This window comes from Homalodisca vitripennis, chromosome 4 (assembly GCF_021130785.1).
Source record: "Homalodisca vitripennis isolate AUS2020 chromosome 4, UT_GWSS_2.1, whole genome shotgun sequence".
Classification (NCBI taxonomy): Eukaryota; Metazoa; Arthropoda; class Insecta; order Hemiptera; family Cicadellidae; genus Homalodisca; species Homalodisca vitripennis.
Window position 1 is genome coordinate 122,320,636 of NC_060210.1, and position 26,429 is coordinate 122,347,064.

Below are 26,429 nucleotides of genomic sequence, written 5' to 3' on the forward strand. Positions count from 1 at the left end.
TACAAATTTATTTATTCCGCCATTTTCTACTTGACATCAAGGTTACCCATAAAACCAATGTAATGCTAATGCTCAACCAAATCGCATGGAGTGAGATGCATCACTATCAGATTCGATGTTGCTTATATAGAAATGTAGTTTAGTTCAAAATTGTATGTCTATAGGTCAGTTTGTTCATAGTGTATTAAACAGACAGACAGAAATTAATTTTGTATAAAGAATTGTCCATTGTTAGGCTTAATGAGCCTCTGAAGACCACATAGTTCAGAGATATTTTTCAATGCCTAAAAAGACTAAAAATAAAATCCTCATCAATTTTAAAAAAGTTTGCGCTGGGTTGGTTCATTAGTTAATTTTTTAGTTTAATACCATAGATACTATCAGTTCATTTATCTGCTGAGCCAGCACTCAGGTTCCTTTTGTCTACACAACTTTCATTTCAATATATTTTTAATTCACCCTCTGCTTTGGCTATAGGTGAACTAGTCACAACAGGTTTTTATATAAAAAAATTTTTTTTTTAATAAAAAACAGATAAATGATTACCTTGAGTGATTTGAAACTTACATTCATGCACAATTATTTATAATATTTATAATTCAGAAGATTAAACAGGATGCTCTATCAAAAATTCATATACCTTTATTATACATGTTTATAACTCTTGAATTATTATTATTTTATCTGGAATGTTTCAAATATTCTATATCTATACCCTAAAAATTCCATTAAATAAAGTCTATGCTGCTCATAAAACTAAGATTACTATAGGCCTACCTGTATATTAAGCATCAGTTATTTCATTATGTTCTAATCTTCAACATAAATTACTTCACCAAACACATGTTGGTAAAAAAAGTTAAAATTCACAATTTTAAAACTTATGTTTTATGGAATCTCTAATTTTTGAATCAATTATGATTAAAAGAGTTTCTTTGTATTTGTAAAATGGATTTCTTTTGTGACGCAGCTCCATAAATTCTAACTTAGCTGTAGGATAATCGATGAATGTAAAATCTATTATTTTGAAATACTTCAAATATTACACTATTACTTTTTCTAAATTTAGAAATATTATATTTAATTTGTTTACGAAGATGATACCTTCAGCACAGTCTATCAGAAATAGATCCATAATGTACTAATAAAATTGGGACAGGCAATCAAAATATATTTAAACGTCTTTTAGCCCCTTATCAAAAAGTTCAAGGAAACATCTGCAGTACACAAATAACTAAGTATTAAATGATCTGTTGAATAATACATCTGGAGAGACTTTCACTTAAACAGTTGGTATTAAATTAATTACCAAGGAACAATTTTAAAAATCTAAAGTGGAGACCAAATCTAAATGCAATACTATAACCAATCTTCCACACAATTTATAACAAATAAGGTGACAGTTTAAATGTTTAAGAATGCAAGACCAATGACTAAAAACAAATGAAGAATGCTAAGTGAAAAGAGCAACAGGAAGGACTGGTGGGGAACTTGCTTGTGGCCTTCAAACAAAAAATACAAACCTGAAATCAAATCAGTTACATATAGAACACCATGGAGGCGCCTTCTTCGCAGGACAATTGACGCTGGAGAATTTATATGAGCCACATGTCTATAAGAAAACTGGTATGTTCCTTTTATTCCTTTTCAAATTTGTTTTTATCTATAAAGTTATATTTCAAACATTTAAATAAGTACAAAAACTGTTTTTGAAACTACTAAATTACAAAAACAACTCTGTATTATATCCTATATGTTTTATGTATAATTAAAAAAATGTTATTAAGTTCTTTGAAATTACTTGATGTTCCGTGGACATAATTTCACAATGTTTTCTCATGCAGTTAAAACTTCAAACTAAGTGATGTATGTCTAAAATATACATGAGAAGTTTGTCGAAATTTAGGATTTAATAAGATAAGCTTATTACATTATTTTTTCAGAATTGTAGTGGATGTTATAAAAAGGCTTCTTATAAAAAAAATCAGCTCTTGTATAATTTTGTAAATACTCAATGTTACACATTAAAATAGCAATGATAACTAAAGATAAATAAAAGTAATAATAAAAATTGTGCATTTATAGAGGGCAAAGATGAGAGTGGGAAAATATTTCTATTACAGTTCATGTTGTGATAAAGATTTAACAATAGGTTACTAAATGAGGATAGCATTTCTTAGTATCACTTGAAACAAAGTAATTTGGTAGTGACATTGAAATTTTTAGTTTATGCAACTGTGACCATCACATACAGCTATTGGTAATATTGGGATTGCCAAGGTTTCACCATTTAGTGGCTTGGCTAAAAATACTGTCAAGTGACTATTAAGAAAGCCATCACAGCCAGAAAATTACCTAATTTGTAATTGGACTGGCAATAATAGGTACATAAATAAAATATTATTAAAATTTATCCAAAAGAGCAAACATATAACGCCATTATACTGAAAAACTATTAATTGAATGAATATGGTTTACAAAATCGTTCAGAAAGTTTTAAATGTAAATTTGTAGCAACCGGTTACAAATAATGGTTGCGTTTGATTTACTCATATTGTTGCTGTATATTTCTCATCACTTTAAACAGCTGCCATCTTGATATGTTAGCAAAGAAATATCAAAAATAAGGAAAAATTAAAGTGCATTACATTTTAGAAAAATATTTTATCTTCGGTAATATATTGTGTACTGGTCGAGATAAACATTCATTCTGTACAAATGCAAATACAATTATGTATCCTGTCTGTGTTTATTGAATGAAGTAAAGTTAATGAACTTATAAATACTATTTCCAAATGAACCATACAAGCCAGTTAGAATTACTGTTTTAATCATATTGATTTGTATTGCTGCTGCATTATTCCAGCCTACGATTCGAAATTTTGTACAGATCCATCTTGAAACCTTATAAGATATCTGATTCGTATGCAAATGACCTTATTCCATTTTAAAATTCTTAATATCGACTTAAGACATAACGATTCCTTTCGAAATTCTGAGCAACCAACACTTAGAAACATTTAAAAACATTTTTAATAATAAAATTTGTTTCAAATTGCTTTAAGTTTTAAAAATATGTTCTACCTTTGGTCTGTAATGTGTTGTATCTTAAATAAAAAGTTCAGACAGATAAAAAAGCTGCCATCAAAAATTGTGTATTGATCAGACAGGGTAACAAACTTATCTAAGGTATGTTCAAGATTTATTCTCAAAATAAATTTGACCTTATACAATTCGATATTTAGCAGGTTATGTGTTTACAAGCTTACATTGTACATCATTATTCCATGTACACACATAAACACAGATTTATTTTATATCCCAACAACATTAATGTGCCAAATATGGGTCTATTAACTGAAAGTAAGTATTCAAGCAAACATAAATGTTAGTGAGTGTAATTTACAGTGAAATCTTTAGGTGAATCCCTATATCAACAAATCAACAAATTTGGAACAACATGATGGACGATATACGAGTTTTGAGAAAGTGGTGTGATGAAAACAAAATGGAAATTAATGTAAATAAAACAAAATTTATGAATTTTGATTTTGTTGGTTTTAGTTTTAACGAATTGGTAAAATATCACGAGCAAAACTGTACTGGAAATTTTTGTGATTGTTTGACTATTGGAAAGGTGGATCAATTTAAGTATCTGGGTGTTTTTTTCGATGAAAAGTTATCTTGGGATAAGCATATATTGTTTTTTACAAAAATAAATTAAAATCTTGTATCAGAAAATTTTATTTTTTAAAAAATTGTTGTGACGAAAAGTTATTAAGAATCTTATATTACGCCTTAATACAATCCAGGTTGCAATACGCAATTCAATGTTGGGGCGGGACTTTTAAATACCACGTAGAAAAATTGCGAGTTGTACAAAATCATTTTATTCAAATCATATTAGGAAAATCTATTAGAGAAAGTTCCTATCCTCTTTATTGTCATTTGAAAATTCTCCCTATACAGCACCTTTTTGTATATAAGGTACTAAGAGTATTTTATATCAGAAGTGGTAATACTGGAACTTTTGAATTAGTTTATAGTGCTAGACGTAATTTTCAGAACATCTTTCGAGTACCTAAAGTCAACAGATCTTCATTTAGGCAATCCTTTAATTATCTTGGTCCAAAGTACTTTAACAAATTACCGCTTGAAATAAAATTATGTAACTCATTTAATAGTTTTGATAAATCTGTTAAATGGTGGTTGTTCTCGTTGGAGGATACTAATTTCTTAAACAGTATATTAATTTAGTATCTTTTTGTTTGTAATTTTTCTTTTGTATATAGCCTAAACCTATAATAATGTAAAACACCATTAATAAAAAAAAAAACAAATTATTTTTTGGTTTGTAAATAGCAAAATTATTACGTTTTTATTTATAGATTTGTATATATTTATGTACAGGGATATGTTTATGTATGTATGTAGAAAGATTTTAAAAGAAACTTTTTTGTTCTTTGTTTTGGTGACTTATATCTTTAAAGGTGTATTTTATTTAGTTAAAGCTACACAGAAGATGGCAGTTAAAGTGATGGACTGGACTCTGTTTGTTTATTTATATATTATATTTTTAGTTGCGCTGCCACATAACTGGAAATCGTGGCAGTGTAATTCCGAGGTTTTGTAATGTTATTTAATTGTTTAGTTATTATGGAATAAATCATTATTCTCATTATTCTCATTATTCTCATATATGTTAATTAATTGTATGTCCATATATACATATAGTATGTCCAAACATAGGGTGGTTTTGATATCTATAAACAGCGTATCCTAAAAAATCAGGACATGAATGGTAAAAACGTGCAGACTTTCTGGAAAATCTGTTCCAAAAGTGGTTGCAATATGAAGATTTCCAAGAAATCTACCCAAATGAGTTTTTGAAGAATAGTAAAAGATACATGTCAGTGAGTGAAATTTTACAGAAAAATCTTTAGGTAAACCCCCGTTTGTGTTTACATTTTATTTTTCTCTTTGCAGTATAATATTTTTTATTCATTAATACCATCATCAACGCAAAAACTTAAATATGCAATTAATACTTCTTAAACATCTGACTAAACAGTGTTTCTGTAGATAAGATAATGGTTTCTCACTAATACCTTTTAACAGTCTGCAATAAAATATATCAAAATCTTGGGTTATAAAAAAAATATTCTTCAGTAATAAAAAGTTCCTGTAACAAACACTTTTGATAGATATGTCACACATTTCAGTAAATATTTTATGATCTGTAACCAATACACCCCAAAACCTTCAAACATTTACGAAATCCTCAGACAAGTCAAAAATGTGAAATGGACGAAGCACGTAATTACATACTATACTTTTTATCTATAAAATTTAAACTATTACGAGAAATTCTATAGTCCATTTCATTAACACTGGTCTAATCCGAATGCTTAAAACAATTAGTAGAAGACATCACGGTCTCTTCACTGTATAAATACATAACTTTAGTTGTAAACTAGTATAGTATAAGCTGATTTATATAATAAAATCTTAACTATCAGCTGTTCTTTGCTGGTAGCAACTGGTCTTAAGAGGCACTCCTAAAGATGATCCTCATCAATGTCTTATGCAACTTCCATGACTACTTTTTCCTTCACTCAAGGTCGACTAAAGAAAAGAATATGCCATCCTATTGTTTTTACAGAAAACCGGACATCACCACAGGTTTGTTCTATAAAATCATCATTATATTGTTGTTTATTGTTTCCTAATAAATAGCATAGCAATTTACTGCATTGGGTCTGGGAAAAGAATTTTATCAACCTGACAGAATTTCTGAAGAGGAGAGTTACTTGTCTTGCTATCAAAAAATTATTTACGTTGCATAATCTGAAAACCTTCGCACAACTATAGTGTTTATTATTTTTAACTGTTACTGAAGTCAGGATAAGAGACACAAATGTAAATACTTATGTCTTAGAAAACTATTAATGCATGATTACTATTTCATTCATGTCAAAAAGTTGTTTACTATATAAATTAATAAAATCTATTAAGGTTTTTGTTGATAAATATACTAAAAACATTTCTTATTATACTACATGCATAAGATGTTATTGAGTTCTTCAGTAAAGTTTTGAATGAGATAACTTGGGCCAACTTGAGTACTGTTGGGCCATCTTGATCTTCCGTAAGGGCAGTGTTAATACACGTAAAATACTTCTAAACACTTAATTTTTGATTGTAGAATAATTATTGCAGAGTTGGCTGATTTTAAAGATATACTTAATAGCACCAAAACACATTTTTTGTTATTTCCATTTTTTATTGCTTTTTCAGAAATAAATCTCAAACACTTATGTACTGTATTGTTTAAACACTCAAAAAGTACACACTTTTGACGAAACATGAATAGTGAAAAGATGTTGGGATGTGTATTAATTGTTTATTTAGAATGATAAATGAACTATAACTCTACAACCAGATATAGGAACTTAAAGTATTTTATGTTTAACATTGTTCTTAAGGAATAAAACCAAGATTGTTCCACAACAGCAGGCTCCTAAGTAAGTTTTTTATAGCTGATTCTCCCAAACTCTTACAGTTTTCTAATATTAACTGTAGTGATGAATCAATTAAATATAATATTAGTCACCAACAGACTAGCTCACTAACTCATCCTAATCATTCTAGCAACAACTAGGAGACTCCTCTGCCCACTTTTTGTGCCATTACCATTGCACGTGTTCACTGGTTTTTCCACAAAATTATTGGTAGTTCCTTTCACATGTAAAGGCAGGCACGAAAATTTTACTTGTTTCTCCACAATTATTGGTATTACACAGTTTCTTTCATATCTAAATGCTGGTAAGCAAATTTTACTTGTTTCTCCACAATTATTGGCATTACACAGTTTCTTTCATATCTAAATGCTGGTAAGCAAATTTTACTTGTTTCTTCACAATTATTGGTACTGCACAGTTCCTTTCATATATAAGTTAAATGCTGGTAAGTAAATATTACTTGTTTCTCCACAATTACTGACATAACACAACTCCTTTTGTATCATAATGTTGGTATACAAATAATACTTGTTTCTCCATAAGTATTGGCATTGTACAGTACCACAGTTGCCATATATGTAAAGGCTGGTAAGCAAATATTACTTGTTTCTCCACAATTATTGACATTGCACATCTCCTTTTGTACTTAAAAGCTGGTAAGCAAGTTTTATTTTGAATTGAATAATCTTAGACAAGGAGATCTATATTCAAGCTATTAATATCATTTCTTTATATGCAACTACCGCAATATTCTAAAACGGGTAAACAGTGGTTTGAATAGCTATAGAAATAAATCTCAATGTTAATATAAGTCTCATAATGAAGGAATTGTAATTATAAAATGATTTTTGGGACAACTAAAGGTACGACAAAAGGAACAGTGCCAAGATAGCTTTTCTGTAGTACCGTAATATACCTGAAAATTAGGTTTATGGTTTTACACGTTATGATATGTACTTTAAAGCTTGCCTTATGGCATAATAATAAGGTTCAGAATTCAGCCCTTCCTAACCTAAATGCTGAATATGTCATTGTTGGAAACCATTATAAAGCAGTGATAACGTTTAACTAACTTAAAATTGCAGCACTGATTATCTATATTACGTCATTACCTGGATAGACTTATACAACAGGACTCAAATGATATGCTATCATAAAGAGATACATTACAAAGGTCAGTTCTTTGCTGTACAGTTAGGTGGGCATCACGTCAGCCAGTATGTTAGAACGTGTTCAGTGCGATATTCATTACAATTAATTACTGAGACAATGAAGGTAGGTGTATATTATTTAACAAGAGTTGCGACTTCAGATATTAAGTAAGCATATTTTAACACATATTTAGTTCAAAACAAACATTATTTTTAAACAACAAATCTATAGTGAGCTCAAATTAATAATCATAACGAGGGCATATATTTATACATCAATCAATTACTAGCTATTGGAGAATAGTTAATGTATTTTTCGAAGAAAAAATTAAGTTGGTGAAAAATCACATATTTTTTGAACCACTATTAGAATTGGGGGTTGTTTAAGTATGAAATATAAGAGCAGTATTTCCCCTCTACAATGATTTTTGTTATTTCAATGTAATACGACACTATGTTGAACTAAATGACGCTTAAAGTTCAATAGACAAGTAACAGCTCTCTAGAGCATCTGTTAATTCAATCAGCTGGCACTAATATATTCTGTAGTTCATCAACAGTAAACGACGCGGCGAGTCCGCCCAGAGGAGTCCAGGGGTTGATTGAACAGTCCAGCCGCTCCCACGGGACCCTACACTGTGTATCCTGATTGTTTCCCTCCCCATCCTGCTACTAGCTATTAACAGTTATTAGGATTTTATTTATGCTGCAATTATAGTGCATACCTGCAGTCGAACTGGCTCTCCGTTAGAATATGACCCAAGTTTCAACCAAATTTAAACGGAAAACTTCTTGCTTGTTTTTAACTGACAATTAGTTAATACAAGTGATATGCTTCATGTATCTGTAGAAACACAGATACAATACTGTACACAATTTGTAAAAATGCAATTACAAACCGATTCAGGAAAACTATAAAAGTACGTGATAAAGTGGGTATTTGCTGAAAATTAATATGTTAAAAACTATACGGCACGTTTGCAAAATTTAAAATCTATAGATCATTTCATTCTCGAGATGTCCTGTGAGCAAATGCACAGAAAGACACACATTAATGATGCATCATAAAACTTTTTCTTGTAGAAATGAAGTTTCTAAACTTAAAGTCTATGTATAAAATATTTCTCAACATGTCTTGCCATACGATACATTCAGATCTTTGTTCAAGAAATTCTATTTCATATAAATGTTAAAATAATGAAAGCCGACACCAACAAATCACTGTAAAATTGTATATATGTTGGAATATTTATCCTCCATTCGTTAATTAATATACCATATGGTTGAATCTCCTGTGTGGCTGTTGAGTTTATTTAGAAATGTATTTACTCCACTATTTTCTTTTCTAGTATATCATTTAATATAGAATCCACATTATCATTTGTAATTCTTACCAATAATAAACAAGTACAATTAAGTATTAATTTATGGACCAATAAATTAATGCTTTATATATTTTAATATTTTCCATATATAGTTTTATAGGGTTTATTTATGAAGACAATTGATTGTAAACAAATAAGGCCTTTAAAAAAAGTTGAAAACGAGCTGAAGTTTATATAAGAAAATGACCGTTAATCAATAAGCCATAAGTCTTTAAAAGAAACCTAATTTGAATATTTACTGGCACAAGGAATCCGGATCATGAAATATTAATGACTTGTAAACTGGAAGTAATTTATATCAATATCGGCACATCACTCTCCCAAACATCGTTATCTTATTTTGTTTCATTTGCCACGCCTCTGGACATGGGAAATCCCAATATTATTAATCTCTCAATTTCCAAACACTTTCTCAGGTGTACAAAGCACGTGTTGTGTGATAGATCAGTTTGTGTTGTGGTATAGTGTGTGTGTGTGTGTGTGTGTGTGTGTGTGTGTGTGTGTGTGTGTGTGTGTGTGTTCTCAGTGTTCCGGATGTTTGATTTTAGAGACATCATTACTATAAATTGATTTGTTTATTTTTTTTACAAATGCTTAACCTTATTTGTTTATATTTATACCTGAAGATGGAGACAGACTAAGTTTTTGAATTATAGTGTTAAATCTGTATTATATAATGATGGCAAATGCTTGAAATCATGTTATTTATCATAATTATTCATCACCAATTATGAACTTTATACAGGAATAATGGTTAGCATGTTCAATGAAGAATATGAAGTAAAACGTAAGTTTCTCTACATGAACACCAAATGATAGGGTGGCTAGCATTTAAATATTCAACTGAATTAAAATCCTTTAACAAAGAGAATCTCCAAAGCATTACTCGTAAACCAGTAATCAAATGTACCTTACTGTAAATTGCTTAAGAAGTAGGTAGCAAAACTTAATGAGCATTATTTTAAAACTCTCTTTTAAAATGAATTATAGTTTCTTTTTCAACCAAATGAAGGTTATGCTACAAGAATACTTGTGATATGATACACCAATAAAGTCAGAAAACTAGTTAACGTTTTCAGTAAAACGATATTTAAGATACATTTAAAGCATTTTGTTGCTTTTAATACCACTAAAAATTATAAAAAATATAAAATGTGTACTTATGTACATATTAACACCACTGCAGCAACTACAACTTTAAATACTTATAATATTATTTGGTTTGACCTTTTGATTTTGTATTATTCAACGATCCTGATACAGGAGTTTTTACACAAACAGTTGCGAGAATGTGGAGCAGTGCTAAATGGAGAAATAAGAGACGTAAGGGGACAGCGAGACGTCATTTGGAATCTTATTTATCAGATTTCATATGGCAACAGCATCAGTTGAAAGAAAATAAAGGTAGTTTTTAATCTATCTTGGATTCTTTATAATTCTATGTTCCTTCTAAACCCTAATGAATATTTCACTTTTAAATAAAGTTATTTGGACTTCTAAAGTTTTTTATTTTATATTTTCTCACAAAAATTTAGGTTTAAATATTCTGCACTTAATAACTATTAAACTTTATTTGCTGCAGTGGCGTTAATACATAAGTACCAAAAATAGTAATAGAGTTTTTTTAACAGCTTATATACATCGTGGATACAAATAAACAAAAATTATATGTTTATCTGGTTAAAAAGGCAATTATTTTCCTTGTCAACACAACTGCTAGCACCTAATACAGCACTAACGATAAAGTAAAATATACGAGTACACCGTTATATAACCAATGCAAATATATCTTAGTAAGCTTATACAGTCAGACTTCTCAACGGCAGTTTCTTATGTTCTTTCATGAAAAACAGATTACCCAAATAATTAGAGCATACTCTAATGCAGATAACATTTATAGCAGATTCTAATTGAGGCAGACTGCAGTGTTTGCTGTGGCTAAGACCTGTGCAACCACAATCGTCAGAAGTCACCATGATCCCCCACACGCTAGGAACACTGCGGCAGTACTCGGCAGCCATCTCAGGTCAGTTACAGTACACTTTATCACTGTGGTTAAGTACCCTTATTGTATTTATTATGCCTAATCACTGATATACAACAATTATCTAAATTAAAGAAAAGTTTTATAAGCGTGAAAAAATTCATGTCTACTTAAAACTTGCAACTATTGATAAAACTAACTTCCAAATGTTCTGTTGTCAAACACTTTTTATGGGTTTGTAAAGCAAACCAACTTAACTCTAAAACTGGCAGAAGGTGGCAGTACATTTTTGTTGTTCATGAGTTTATTAAATTTTTTATACAATACACGGGTCATACATATAGGCTAGTTAGGAAATTGTTCATTTCTACTGAATATGATTTAAGAACAAAAACAAGATGTATATTCCGTAAAATAAAAAAAATGTACTGTTCAAAACCTATTTTTATTTTTTCTGTTTTACAAAATGAAAATATTGCCTCAAAAACATTGTTTTTCAAAAAATTAAAAATATAAAAAGTATTTTTTTTTTTTTTAAACCATTACGAAATGCTTGTTAGACTTTTTTTTACTTTGGAGGTTTTAAAAAACTACGGTTTTATAATAATAAAAATAACTGCAATAACAATTTTAAATATTGTTTTGTTTTATAATAGTAACCTTTTTGGAGATGTTCATTAAACAGAAATTGGCACTAATTAACTTAACCAGCTTTGCAGTAATTTAAATGGTTTTAATTTCAACAATAAAAGTAATAATTACTTATTCCAAAAGAGATACAACGGGTGTTACATTAAGCACAACTCGACCCTTTTGTTTATAAGTAAAATGTCCCACAAATAGTAAGATATTTACCCCATGTAAAATTGTAAATCATGAGTTTGTCTCGGCTAATGCCTTAAAAATGTTTAGAATGGATACTTAGCTAATTTATAAAATTTTAGATTGAAATCTGTAATTTCTACATAAAAATACTTGGTTTAATACTTGATCTGCAGAAGCAATAAGTACAAAAATTTTTTGCAATCTATCATATAAAATTTATTACATTATGGAATAATGTCTGTGTAATTTTCAAAAATTCCTTGATTTTATATTAGTGTCAATATCTTAGACGCAGTGATTTCGGATATTATTAGTCATAGTATCTACAACAAACATAAAAATGTTATGCATAATATAAAAGCGTAAAATAATCTCTTTCCTGTGTTGTGTACCGGTGTAGTTTCTTACGTTTCACAGGGGTTTAAATCATCAGATCTTACTGTAAAGTAAGTGTAGTACCGATTGACAGAATTTGGTATCCATCACTAATGTGTATTTCAATCAAGAGATCGTTGATTACCACTTTTTTGCTTATCTATATACTTATATTTCTTGGGGTTTACATTAATACGTATTATCATGTTAAGGTATATCATATTGATTGATTCCTACAAAATAATACAGTGGTGTTAAAATAAAATTACAAACTTCAAAATGTGTCAAACACTGAAAAACAATCTTATTCCTCACATTTATGAACGACTAACATTTTTTTCAATATTCAAAAATGTCAATATTGCAAAATTGTTAAAAAGCATTTTGTTCTACTTTGTGATCAGGAATAATAAAAACCAATTATTTAATGATCACAAAATAGAGTACAAATAACTTTTCTACATGGATTGCTGATTGTTAAAATATGTCCAAGTCCACTTTTGCATAATAACTATTGGAGGAGTATTGAAAAGTATTTCAGTCATTTGTATTCCCAATGAAAAATACTTGTGCAGAGAGAAAGTTAAAAGACTTGCTGGTCTGTAGTCCTTTTTACTATCATTAGTTGCAGATTAAACCTTTGAAGAAACCAAAATCTCATTTAATTAAAACACAACACATTGACTCATGTCTCTTTTAACTTATCAGTGATTGAATTAAGAGTAGTATAGTATATGAATTAAAATGACATGTTGAAATTGGTCCAACAAATTACTACATTTGACATTTGGACAGACTATACTTCTTTGACTTTTTAAAGCTGTGCTGTACGCTTTGTAATATGGGATCAAATAAATTGTTAATGAAATTGTTGGAGTTTGTTTATATTTTACTGTTGCAGCCTCATTGTCTGTGTTTATAATTGGCAACTGGCTCGCCTGGCCTTCATCTGCTGTGAAAGACATTCTATCTGGACAAACAAAACTGACTGTAAGCTCCGAGGAAGTGTCTTGGGCTGTGGCTTTGCTTGACTTTGGCAACATTATCAGTCCGATACCGTCGAGTTATATCTCCGACTGGATCGGCAGGAAAATGACTCTAGTTATAATGTCATTTGCACTGTTCAGCACTTGGCTGTTAACGATATTCGGTACCAACGCTTACTACTTGTATATTGCACGCTTAATAGTAGGTTTTTGTAAGGGCATCTGCTTTACAGTAGTGCCAATATATCTCGGGGAGATAGCCAGCACTAACATACGAGGTGGAGTCGGAACTATATTCTGTGGCTTGATGAACTATGGAATCCTTTATGAGCTATGTCTCGGACCCCTCGTGTCCTACGAGACACTAAATATTCTCTCATCACCTTTTCCCATAATTTTCTTCTTACTTTTCTTTCGATTCCCTGAGTCACCGTATTTTTATCTGATGAAAGGTCGCTCAGCTGAAGCGCAAATGTCTCTAGCTTGGTTCCGCAACTTAAAAGAGGACTCTTCTGAGCTAGATAGAGAAATGAAACAGATTTCAGTGAATGTAGAAGAAGACATGAAAGACAAAGGAGGATTCAAAGATTTACTGAGCAATGCAGGTGCACGGAAAGCTATGTTGATAGCGATGAGTCTCGCTTTCTTCCAAAGATTAACTGGGATGTCTAGTATTCTTGCGTTTTCCGTTGTCACCCTTCCGCCCACAGGTGGCTACTTCAGCCCAGAGGTTTATATGTTACTCTTCGGGATCACTACTATTGTGGGCCAATCAATCTGTGTCATCTTAATTGATAAATTCGGCCGAAAACCTTTGTTGATTGTATCCACTGCTGGATGTGCTCTAAGCACGGGAATCAGTGGACTGTTTTATTGGCTGAATACATCTACCGATCTCACTCACTACAACTGGGTGCCGTATTCCTGTATCATCTTGTTCGGTATCATGTTTGCCATCGGAATAGGTACGATACCATCAGTGATCTGTGTAGAACTGTTCTCCTCAGACATCAGGAGTTATGCTGCTTCAGCCGCTGCTATGTTTTACGCGTTAGGTTCCTTCATCACGAACAAACTTTATCTTTATGTTCACCTAACAATAGGAGTGCACTATATGTTTCTGTTTTTTACGGTAAGCTCATTAGTCTGCTTGGTTTTTACGTGTACAGTATTTTTTGAAACAAGTGGTAAGTCATTTTCAGAAATTCAAGACATACTGAAAAACAGAGGTACAAATGATCAGCCATAATAATTTACTTTATTTCACTATGATATGTGATGTATAGAAATAAGAAACCTTAAAATGATATGACTATCATATTATTTTTACTTTATGTGATATACACAATAATATTTTAATACAATATTTTTGTTGCTAATAAAATATTTTAAACATTTAACATGTAACACATTTTTATCCTTCACCTATTAAATTAACTAATATGTAATATGTTGTTAAGTGACAACACATTTGTAAAACTAATACATTAAACTATAAAAATTAAAATAAATAATACATGGCCTCATTCTTAATGTGGTTGTTATTCAACACTTAATAATCTACTTTATAAATAATTGCATTTTTTTATTTTATAAAATTTTATTCAAGGCATTTTTTGGCTTAACAGAACTAAAGTATTTAACCTTTTAAGTGCCAAATTTTCAACAGGTTATTTGCTTAGTACAGAGTTGATCCGCAGTAGCGTGTTTCTCATCCACCATGATCAACTTCAGCTTATCTTCATTTACTAAACTGCCACTAGAATCTCCTGATTCATCAAATCAGATCGTGGCTAATAAATTGAGCGATGCCCAATCGTCATCATTCTCAATAAAGTTAGAGTGCTGAATGCCTAACTAACAACAACGCATCTGGACAAATCTAAAATGTATAAAACGTCCTTATTGTTATTACAATTAGTTCCTGCCATACAATCAAAACAGAAAATAAAAATACTTTCATTAGCAACTTCAAAACGCAATTGAAAAAAAACTATAACAAATATTGTTCTGTTTCTAAGGTTCATCTAACATCAATTACTTCTGTGATAGTTCCTTATTTGAGCGTCAGAGTGTAGTAGCAATTAAACAGCACTGCTGTCGATTTGTAGTAGTTGAAATAAACTGTAGATTAATACACTGTAACTGTTTCCACTTACTAAGTGATTGCTGCAGTTGTTTTAGATATGTAAATTGTTACTGTTCCCATTGTAGTAGGTTTGTACACTTGAACTGTTACGCTAAAGGTTGATACTCTGTAACTGTTTCCAATTACTAAGTCATTGCTGCAGTTGTAGAATTTGTAAATTGTGACTGTTTCCATTGTAGTAGGTTTGTACACATGAACTGTTGTAATGTAGGTTGATGTAGGAACAATTATTTGTTATGTTTATGATTTCTGTATTTGTACTTCAAGAATTTTCACAACTCTATAAAAACACCCACAAGTGTTATTTATAATGTTTTCTCCATATTACATTTTGATTGGTCAGAAATGTATTGTGTGCCAGGTAATGAACATGGTAGAGTTATATAGTTTAATCTTCCATACTCTGCATCAAGATAACTAAAAATACTTCACCTAAACTACTACAAACTTTATTTTTTAAGTTATGATGTTGAACATTTTATACTTTAAAAACTTTATACTACAAATGTCAGTAAAAAAACACAAAGTAAATTCTTGCTGTCTATGATAATAGATATCAATTATTTGAATTTTTATGTAAAACTCCAAAAATATTCAAGATTAAACTGGCAGTTTGAAGACATGTAGTGGGCGAAAGACCTGGCAGTATGGAATATGAACAACAAGTAAAATATCTGGCAGCAAAAGGAATAAAGTTTTAGAGATTTTTACTTTCTATACTGTTTTATCAAAGAATATCCTTTCTTCAAATCCAAAAAGATTGATAATGACATATGAACGATGAAAGTTCTGCAGTCAACAGATATCAGGAACATAAAGTTAAAATTACTACATACTATCATTTCTCCATTTATAACAGTAGACTATAACTTTATAATATTGTTAGAGTACACAACAGATGCAGTAAAATAGGGAACCACACAATCCCAACACGTTTTGTGAGCACCATCTAATGTTTGCTGTGAACAAATTTACGAGCAACGGGAGTCAACTTTTTGCCATTCATGCCTCTGCAGCACCTGCCACCCCCTACCCTCCCACCAAACTGGACGGCAAACACCAAACACTGAACGATAAATAATTAGACAACACAGATTGTGCTGCTGTACAAACTACATGGTTTATCTGAACTCTCGGTTAATGAGCAAACTTTCCCGGCAGTATTTCACATCCAAAATATAACATTGCTTTTAACAAGACGTTTTAATCCATAATAACAATTCATACCTTTAAATGAAATCTAAAACTACCTATTTATAAAGATTATTCAATTAAAGTTTGACATCCCTTACAATTTTAAGAGTGTTATAAGAGGCCTCAACTATTCAATAATGGGTTGTTACTTTGTTTATATAAATTATTCAAATAAAATTTTGTTTGTGTGTTCTTATAAATCACACAACACAATCTTTTACTCTAATATTCTCACACAATTGAGAAATATAGATGGCAGAACTATTTAATTCATGATATGTTTGATAATGGTCTGTGCACGATATTTTACTAATATTTGTAAGAAATCCATGGAAATCAAACTGAATTAAATACCTAATTCAATGTTTTAAAAATCAATACTTATAAAAAATTAACTTACGTGAACCTGAAGATGAAGCCTTACCTATAAACAACAAAATATTATATCAGTAATGATCAAGAATCAAGAATGATTGTCTCACATTACAAAAGTATTAACATAACTCAGTAATTATCATGACAAAAATAATGTCTGTCATGCATTGGTGGGGGGAGGGGGTGAATAAAAACCCCCCTCCCCCAACCGGAAGAGTCCTAAAAATAACAAATATTGTATATAAGCAATCCAACCAATTTGAAAGCCCAGTTAAATGTTTAACTTGAATTAGGGCTATATAATTGATTTAAATTTATATTTATTCAGATTTATTCCATAACTCCCATGGTGGTGTGCTCTTCCATCAGTTTCATTCCTCTCTCTCCCCCCCCCCCCCTCTCAAAGCTGAAGTCATAGTTATGCCACTGCTTTCATGTAATGTATTAGTGCATGTTAAATTTATGGATTTCTGTAGGGGAAATTAAATTTTATTGAACCGGATACTTGTTCCATTATGACACCAACCTGGATCTCTCACTTTAAACTCTATAACTAAGCTTCAGTATTATCACTGACAATGTATCACTTTCTCCAACAACTGATTTTTACAGCACTGCAATACGCATTCAAACCTAGCGTTATGTATTATATACTGGTTACAAACAGCTGTTCAACTGCCTTCAGTTGAGGTTAATCAAAACCACTGACATGAGTAACTTTCTTGATAATGTTTAGGAATATTTTTACGTACACAGTTTTTGGAACGTCTGTAGAGTACAGTTGTTTATGAAGTAATATATACAGCTATCTGTTATACACTATAATGCTCATCAATGAAGTTAATGACTCATGCCATAATTTATTTTAACCTTGTGTATAATGACTATTATAACACAACAGAGTTGCGTTGTTTTAGCCTGCTCCTACTATATATTGTACCTTTCCTCCTATATATTGATATGTGTTGGTGTGAATGTGTGTGTAAAAGGATACAATTAAAACTAATATATGAAACTTGATGTTAAGCTACTATTATAGGGCTGTGTTATAATTTTGAAAATACCCACATTCCTTTCTATCTCAGATTTGAAGATCTATTGGTGGTTAAGGCTGATAAAAGTAGATTAAATGTATACACTAAAAACCTTTAACTAGTAATAATTCTTCATTCAGTTATATTCATTTTTTCATTATTTATTGACCATATTTACTATAATAGTGCAAGGTAACAAAAATCATAAGAACTATGATAGTACCAATCTCTAAAAAAAACACAAGGTAACTCAGTCTACCAATCTCAAAGATTCTGCAGAGAACTATTCAAAACGAACTTTAGCAAGCTATAAATGAAAACAGAACTGTTGTAAAGTATGAAATTCTACGTACATATTAGGGAGTTTATAGTTAAAACAGTCCGACTCAGACACTAAAGAACCCTAATGAACACTTGCGAGTGCAGACGACATGTAAATGTCCTAAGTTTATTTGGCTTTGAGTCTGGGGCTTATCACACGAAACCAGACGCCCCCGCAGCAGGCAATCAACCCCTTGAGATATCTCAATACAGTCATCGTACTGTAGGACACAGAGTCACTTTGTATAATACTTAATTATAAGTACTCAAGTTTTATTTTTCCAATAAAGTGTGAAATATTATTTCTAATTTATACTGTTTTTAATAATTGGAACTTATGTTTTGTTATATCCTGTAACTGAAGTATTCTTTCTTTGAAGTGTTGAAATTAACAATAATTTAAAGCTACAAATTGACAATGAAACTGAAAGTATGCTTAGTTATGAAAATCATACAATTAGAGGGATTTTAACTTTCTCCTCTGTGTATGGAAGAAAGCATTGCAATGATACAGAACTAAATACGTGTGTATGTATTTGCACATGTACTTGTGCACGTATCTTGACATTGGCCACGACCAAGTAAAAGAGCTGAATTTTACCGAGTCTCACAAACTTGTACAATTAAAGATTATTTTACACATGAATTGTATTTATGTTTGACAAACAAAATTTCTAAAACTCCTCTCACCTATATATATATATATATATATATATATATATATATATATATATATATATATATATAGATTCCATTTACTTTTTTATTTAGTCATATAATTTATAAACTATTTATAAAATCTTGTAGCACCTCAAGTAAGACTAACTCAGACCTATAATAGTTACAACTCCCAACAAACTAGATTATTCAACAAACTACCATCAGCTATAAGATAACTACCAATTAATAAGTTTAAATTAAGGATTTAAACTTAGCTTGAGACAAAAGCTTTTTACTCTGTTGACGAGTACATGAAGTGCAACATGTTTGATCTGTTACAAAATACGTCTAGTTAATCTAACTAAATCAGGCATATGAATTAGTTTTTATGTCAAATGATTTTTCATGACAAAGCCTATTGTAACTGAAAATGTTATTTAATGGCCAATAAAGATCTTGAATCTAAACCGCACAAGCAGTTAACTAATTGTCAACAAACAACTAGTAAAATGTTTAACGCTTGTTGTTTCTGAAAATATTGGAGGTATTGGCGAGCGATAATAATTAATTGTATGTGGTATTAGGACTGTTGGTCAGATCAGAGTGAGGTCACAGATAAGCTTTTATATTGTAAACAACGTAACATTGAACAGCCACAGCACTTTCTAATTAACTTTACACAACAGACAACAATATCCTATATAGTATTCATGTTGTTTATGGTGTAATCAGACAGCCAATTAAATTTAATTTTAATTTTACACTTAGAAAAGAAATTCATGCAAATAAAAACGTTTAAAAAATTAACTAATGTTGAAATATTTTATAAGCATCTTTAAAAAAAATATACACTGTCATTCTACATATAAACGGTTTTTTATACCATCAAGTAATATATTAATGTATCACTCTGCATAATGCTTTTAATATTGAATGTAGATTTATTGGAATCAACATTCTGCAAGTTTCCTTGCTTTACAGATTATATTATAGCAATCAAATATTTCCTCACTTCATTGGCGTATATTTATGGGGCATTTCATGGGTGCAAAAAACATTAATAGTGCCTCCAGTAGTTTGTTTTAAGCTAGAACAAATTTATAAGGTCTTAAAACTCAACAATTTTGTGAGGAAATATTCCTGAGCTCCTATTTTTGGAGAGTATTTTATAACTCCTACCACCTAGTGTATCAGGCACACAAAAATAATTTATGTATGTGTCACTGTCTCATTTTAATTATTTTAATGGATAACATAATCCATAGCCACATTTTTATTAAACATCAAATAACTCATATTTTTATTATTATTGAGCTGATCAATGCTTTATATTAGTTTACAGATTTTATTTATCTGATAACCTTTTATCTAACCAGGGAAAATGGAAAATACAGATAATTATTTTTATTACAATAAAGCATGTATTGTTGCCATTATTTACAGAATTGAATAAAAGGATAGCAATGTCCTCACAGTGGGGGTGTTGATTAGGGTTGTTGGCTTTAGTGAGGGGAAACTTCCCCACAGGATACTTGGGAGTGCCGAATTCAATTAACTCTTGTGACTGCCACGCACGCAACAGGACACACTCAGGACACTAAATGTTTGTGAAAACTCTGTCTTCGGATTGTACAAAAAATATAAGTTTTTTCTACAATGACTTGATAACAGATTAATTCCACGGATTCAAAACAATGTATTATGAAATGTTTACCCACCATGCTAATTTAAGCCTACCATTTATGGAATGAACTTTACTGGGTATAGAACTTTGTTGATACATTGGACCAAAACTTGCTAAACCATCATTCGAATTTTCTTTTAAGATTTAAACATTCTTTATTCATATTATGTACAAAGGTACAATAAATAGCGTCAAATTACAAATGGTCAAGACTTAATACTAGATAGGACTTTAATATAGATTTTATTTATATTAAAATATATTATGTTATACCAAACATAGAATGGCCCCTCCTAGATTCCTTACAACAGTTAGGTCAGAATTGCTTAATTCTAGCTGAGAAAATATTCATCTAGCGAATAAAGGGATAAATTTATTAAATAATCTTTCGCTTTAGATTTGAATTTACATAAATTATTTTCCAGTAAAATATGCCTTGGTAGCATATACAAAAACTTTGTTCCCATATATTTAGTTTTTTTCTTAAAAAAATCTAAATGATGTGTTTCAACCTGTCTATTTAATCGAGTGTTGTGAATATGATTATTTACAGATAAAATCGGGTGAAAGTTCTGTTTTACGTAAGTCATAGTTTCTAAAATATAGAGCCCATATACAGTTAATATTTTTAGATTAGCAAAAAGATGTTTGACTGAGTCTTCTCTTTTTAATTTGCACATAATTCTTAATGATTTCTTTTGTTGTATTAAAATTCTATCTAAATTTCCCTTTTTTGTTGCTCCATATATGCTTATCCCATAAGCAAGATGTGAGTGAACTAAAGAAAAATATATTATTTTTAATATATACTTTATTTTATTATTACATTGCATACGTACAGCCAGTCCACTTCATATGATCAATGAACGAATAAAAACTGTATTAAAGAGAAACAATATATATTTAACAATTTTTTTTGTATTAATATGTTTCTATAAACTGTTCTGAGGAATGGTTAAAAAAATTAATTAACTGATACCTTTAAATTTAAGGTTTTCATTAAGATTTTGATAGTATAGGACGCTTACAGAAAAATTATGACTAATTTTTATTACAACAAATTTTAGCACTGTATTACACATTTTTATACTATGTCAACATTAAAAATTTGGCTGAGCTTAGCAAAGTCTACAACTAAGGGTGATATCTTGAGAATGAATTGAGCTACAAACATCTGGTACTGATAAAATTCTTCTGTCTGTCAGTCTGTCTGTCTCCCTGTGTGCCTGTTTTCTGTTGAATATCTCAAGAACATATTGAGCTAGACTTGAAATTTCACAATTTTGCATGCAACTTTATTCATATATAGGTAATGCATGTTTGATAATGGGTATGTTCCTCAATGAGATTTGGTTGATCATATTTTTAGCAGATAACTTTTTGTTTAATCAGACTTCAGAATAGTCTAGTCTTAAGATCCTAAAGAAAATCGATCCAAATCAAAATCGTTATCCATCTAATGAGAGACACTTTGTTTGGATATACCATATAAAATAGCAGACCGTCACAAACAAATTATTCATGCGAAATTATTTAACACATTCAAAACCTAGAAGTGTAAGGAAAACCTAGTAGTCTTCACTGGTTTCACATACTTTAGGAATGCCATTGACAGAACTGACTATACACTACATATTATTTTTTTTCATCTGCTTCTTAACCCTTTGAGTAGTGACTTTCTAGTCATTTAACAAGTTTTCTCAAAAAACTTTAAACTTCTTTATGTAATCTTAGTTAAAAAATTATTAGTTTTTGTAAGAAAAATGTCACTTAAACCCCAAAAGCTGACTAAATTCACATATATGTTTTCTAGGAGTATTGCAAAAATATATTGAAAGTAAATAACCAATACATAAAAATTAATAATGTGTAACAACAACAACAAAAATAATATATATATATATATATATATATATATATATATATATATATATATATATATATTTATCAGCAAAGTTCAGAGAATAACCATTGCATATTCAAAAGTTATTCACTGTTAAAAAACATGTTTGTTACATTTTTTCACATTTAGCAGAGCATAGTACTTAAAGTACTAAATGTACAAAAAGTACTTACAGTATAGTACCTTTATTTGACCATTTTGGGTTTTTAAGTACATAGTATATAAAAACCCAAAATATATAACATAACAATTTGTAGATATGAATATACAAATTTACTACAAATAATAAATATAACTTTCTCATTAACTTTTTATAAAAAGGCACAGGGACAAAAATTGTGTTGTTTGTGCCCGCTTAAAAACTTTAAAAATCTGGCATCAAATAAGTCAAAAGTCAAACAATTACTGCAACACGCAAGTTTTATAGCACCAACAAAGCTCATGTTGGTATTTTATATAATTTTACTTTTATGATTAAAAAAGCTTAACCCTTTGAGTGCCACGCGAAGTGGCGGAGGTCGTGCAGCCAGTGCCAGTCATTTGTGACAGGCCATTCCCCTCAGTGCCAAGCACTATTTTTATGTTACTGTAGTATTTTACTAAAAAATGAACACCTTCCTTAAATATTAACATAATGGGACACTTTTTGCTTTATTATTTAGGGCAAGATACGGGCTACAAATTGGTGTATATACATTTTGACCATAAATAAAAAAAATATATTTATATATGTGTAAGCAAAAATAAAAAAAAAACAAAAAAACACATTTGTTTTGTTTAAGATACAAAAAGTATTTATTTATTTTTGTTTTATGAGTTTTATGTGCCAATTTTATGTTCCCCGTGTTAGTTGGAATACATGTACCAAGTTTCATAAAAATACATTTATATATAACTGAATTTTGAATTTTTTTATATATTGCTGCAAAATGCTGAAAACCTGCCCCAACATGCACGCTTACTCTTGTTCATGTAAAATATATTTTACTAGTTTTAAGAAATTAAATCAAGGTAGATTATACAAATGTTATTTATTTATCATGAACAGACATAAATTAATTACTTTGGGCTTATTTCATTAGGCCTATTATACTAAATCCTTCAGATGAAATAACTGAGTGTTTTTATCATAAGAATAAATTAATGTATTTTAAGTATTTTCGCGGTCAGATTATATGCCCCCAACGCTTAAACTTTTTTCAATGAACTTAGAACGTTATAAAACGATGTAGTTGAGTAACAGAACTAACATTCTATCAATCAACAAGCATTTCCAGGTATTGCGATCGGTATTGTTGTCGCTGTTATCTTATCTTTCTCGAGAATCCCGATTACGGCAGGCCGCGCGGCATCACATGATTATTTAAGTTTAGGTTAGTTTAGTTAAATTAGCGTTGAGGGCATAATGTTAGTTTTGTTACTCAACTACGAGGGGGTACCCAAAAGTAACCGGAATTGTATTGCTGACAGCCGGCAGCGTGTAGTACACATTCCTGCCGCTAGGCGTGTGTCGCGCAACCCATTGCGAGCTCAGTGACCCCAGTTCCGTTGTCCTAGTGCATTCTGTTCGTTCGTAGTGACTGTTTTCGCTAACCCTGTTTTGTTCTTGTTTCGTTTTTTGTCATGGCAAGTTTAAGTGAACAACGTGCAGCTGTGAAATTTTGTTTTTTACTTAATGTAAAAATGCTGCAGAAACTATTTTAATGTTGAATACAGCTTACAAAGATGATGCTATGGGGAAAACTCAGGTCTACGAGTGGTTCGCTCGATTTAAAAATGGCGACATGTCGATTGAAGACAAACCTCGTTCTGGACGTCCATCAACCTCTCGAACGGACGAAAATGTTGAGAAAATTCGTGAACTTGTGCTCACTGACCGTCGACAGACAATTGAGGAACTATCAGAGAGTAGTGGGTTAACTTGGAGCTCGGTTCAGCGAATTTTAACAGGAGATTTAGGACTGAAAAGGGTTGCTGCCAAATTTGTTCTTCCACCACGACAACGCACCGGCAAACACAGCCATCTCAGTTAGGCAGTTTTTAGCAAAAAACGGCATGGTTCCGCTGCCCCACGCACCTTACTCGCCTGACCTCGCTCCATGCGACTTTTTTTTATTTCCACACATGAAAAGAGGCTTGAAAGGTCAACGATTTGACAGCGTTGAAGAGGTTAAGAAAAAAACGAAGCTCGAGCTTGCAGCCATTTCTAAAGATGACTACAAAAAATGTTTTGATCAATGGAAATACCGTTGGTACAAGTGTATTAGTTGTAATGGAGATTATTTTGAAGGAGATAAGGTCGTATTGTAAAAAATTTGATAATATATAATTTTTATAAAATAATTCCGGTTTTTTTTGGGTACCCCCTCGTATATCGTGTTATAACGTTCTAAGTTCATTGAAAAAAGTTTAAGCGTTGGGGGCATATCACAGAATCTGACATATTTTCGCTTCAGGGCGATCTGTTCCTTTTACTCATTTCGGCCAACTACACCTTATTCAATAATGAAATTGAACTGGAGTAATATAAGTAGGAAACTTTTAAAACATTAATCAAAATGTCAACACAGCCACAATAGACAGCTAGCAAATTAAAACAACTGCAGCGTGACAACAGGCGGTTCGCGCCACAGGCTTCTAGATATCAGCTACATAAAAATATTGTATACTATATATACAAACTATCACTACGTGAATTATGTCGTACATTTCTTGGGCTTTAATTTGATACGTTTTACGATATTATACGTCAATATTTAGCAACAGGATGACCAATATTGGAAAGGCCGATCTAGTCGGCCCTTGGCACTATGCGGAAACGTTGCTAGGCCGATTAAATCGGCCCTTGGCACTCAAAGGGTTAAAACGTGGAATAAAACACTAAAGGAAAGTAAAAACTACTTTAGTTATCAATAACAACAAAATAACTTGTGTAAGCAACAGTGATTTCAGCTGACGTTATGCATAGCTAAAATCATCTGTAGTCTAGTAACAGCATTTAGGAAAAAACACAGATAAATTAATAGCTCCATTTTCTAGTTTATTACTATATTAAATACATTGTGAAATATTGTTTATGGATGTTATTTCGTTAGCTGTGAATGTTGACCTCACCCCGTATAGCGCGGTATTCACACTTGTAGGATTAACCACTTGTTTTATATAAAACAAACTTTTGAAAACCCCAAATTTTAGTGGTAACCAATAGGAAAAATAGAAAAAACTCAATTATACAAAAAATTATACATTTATGTTGTATAGGCCTACACCATAAAAAAAAAAAATCATGAAACACCTGAACTGAGAGTGATCACAGTGAAGGCAGGACACAGTCTAGCATTTGGCGGAAGCTAGCTGGCCCAGCCCAGTAGTGATACGCATTACTCACTGAACACCTTTTGGCACATATGACGAGAACTACAGCCATTTGTTTCTAAAACTCACTGAGGGATAGTAGTTCAATAACAAAAACAAGTAGATTGTGATTTATATGTTCATGATGTCTTAAGATAAATATAAAAAGGCAACACTTGTGTTGTTATCATGGTGACATATCTTGCAGCGTGATGACATTACTGTTCAAAGAATATTAACATTATCAAGATTTAGTCTTAAGAGAAAAATTAAAAATCAAGTTATAAATGAGAACTACTAGTGTGGATTTCATAGTGTAGACAAGTCTTTTGTCTTGGCTTTTTTATTTCATCAACTTATCTTTCTTCTCTTGGATTGTGACAGAAATTTCCTCCAGTTTGATAGAAAGCTTCACAATGGTAATTAAAGTCAACAACTTGATTACTGACCAAGGACACAAACAAAGTTCAATTTTTACTAGACCACAATTACTTTCTGTCAATGAACAACTTCTTACAGTTTATAGTC

The 26,429-nt window shown here is 30.7% G+C and overlaps 2 protein-coding genes across 11 annotated transcripts in view; one reads left to right on the forward strand and one right to left on the reverse strand.

Moving 5' to 3' along the window:
• The window catches only part of LOC124360069 (dystrophin, isoforms A/C/F/G/H-like), a 1,186,422-nt gene that overhangs the window by 1,012,518 nt on the left and 147,475 nt on the right, over nucleotides 1-26,429 (reverse strand). The gene's annotated exons all lie outside the window — the stretch shown is intronic.
• Nucleotides 1,525-14,627, forward strand: LOC124360073 (facilitated trehalose transporter Tret1-like). 4 transcript variants are annotated; one of them, XM_046813348.1, is made up of 3 exons: nucleotides 1,525-1,626; nucleotides 10,958-11,083; nucleotides 13,143-14,627. In XM_046813348.1, exons 2-3 carry the CDS (start codon nucleotides 11,032-11,034, stop codon nucleotides 14,474-14,476), a joined length of 1,386 nt encoding a protein of 461 aa, XP_046669304.1. In that variant the 5' UTR covers nucleotides 1,525-1,626; nucleotides 10,958-11,031; the 3' UTR covers nucleotides 14,477-14,627. The 4 variants fall into 4 exon arrangements, with proteins under 4 accessions (XP_046669304.1, XP_046669307.1, XP_046669305.1 ...); XM_046813351.1 differs by having other exon boundaries at nucleotides 1,526-1,626; nucleotides 10,961-11,083; XM_046813349.1 differs by lacking the exon at nucleotides 1,525-1,626 and adding an exon at nucleotides 7,354-7,796.

Coding starts and splice junctions, on each gene's coding strand:
- LOC124360073 (XM_046813348.1), top strand. CDS start 11,032: ATGATCCCCCACACGCTAGGAACACTGCGGCAGTACTCGGCAGCCATC. Junction 11,084..13,142: donor GTACTCGGCAGCCATCTCAG/GTCAGTTACAGT, acceptor TTACTGTTGCAG/CCTCATTGTCTGTGTTTATA.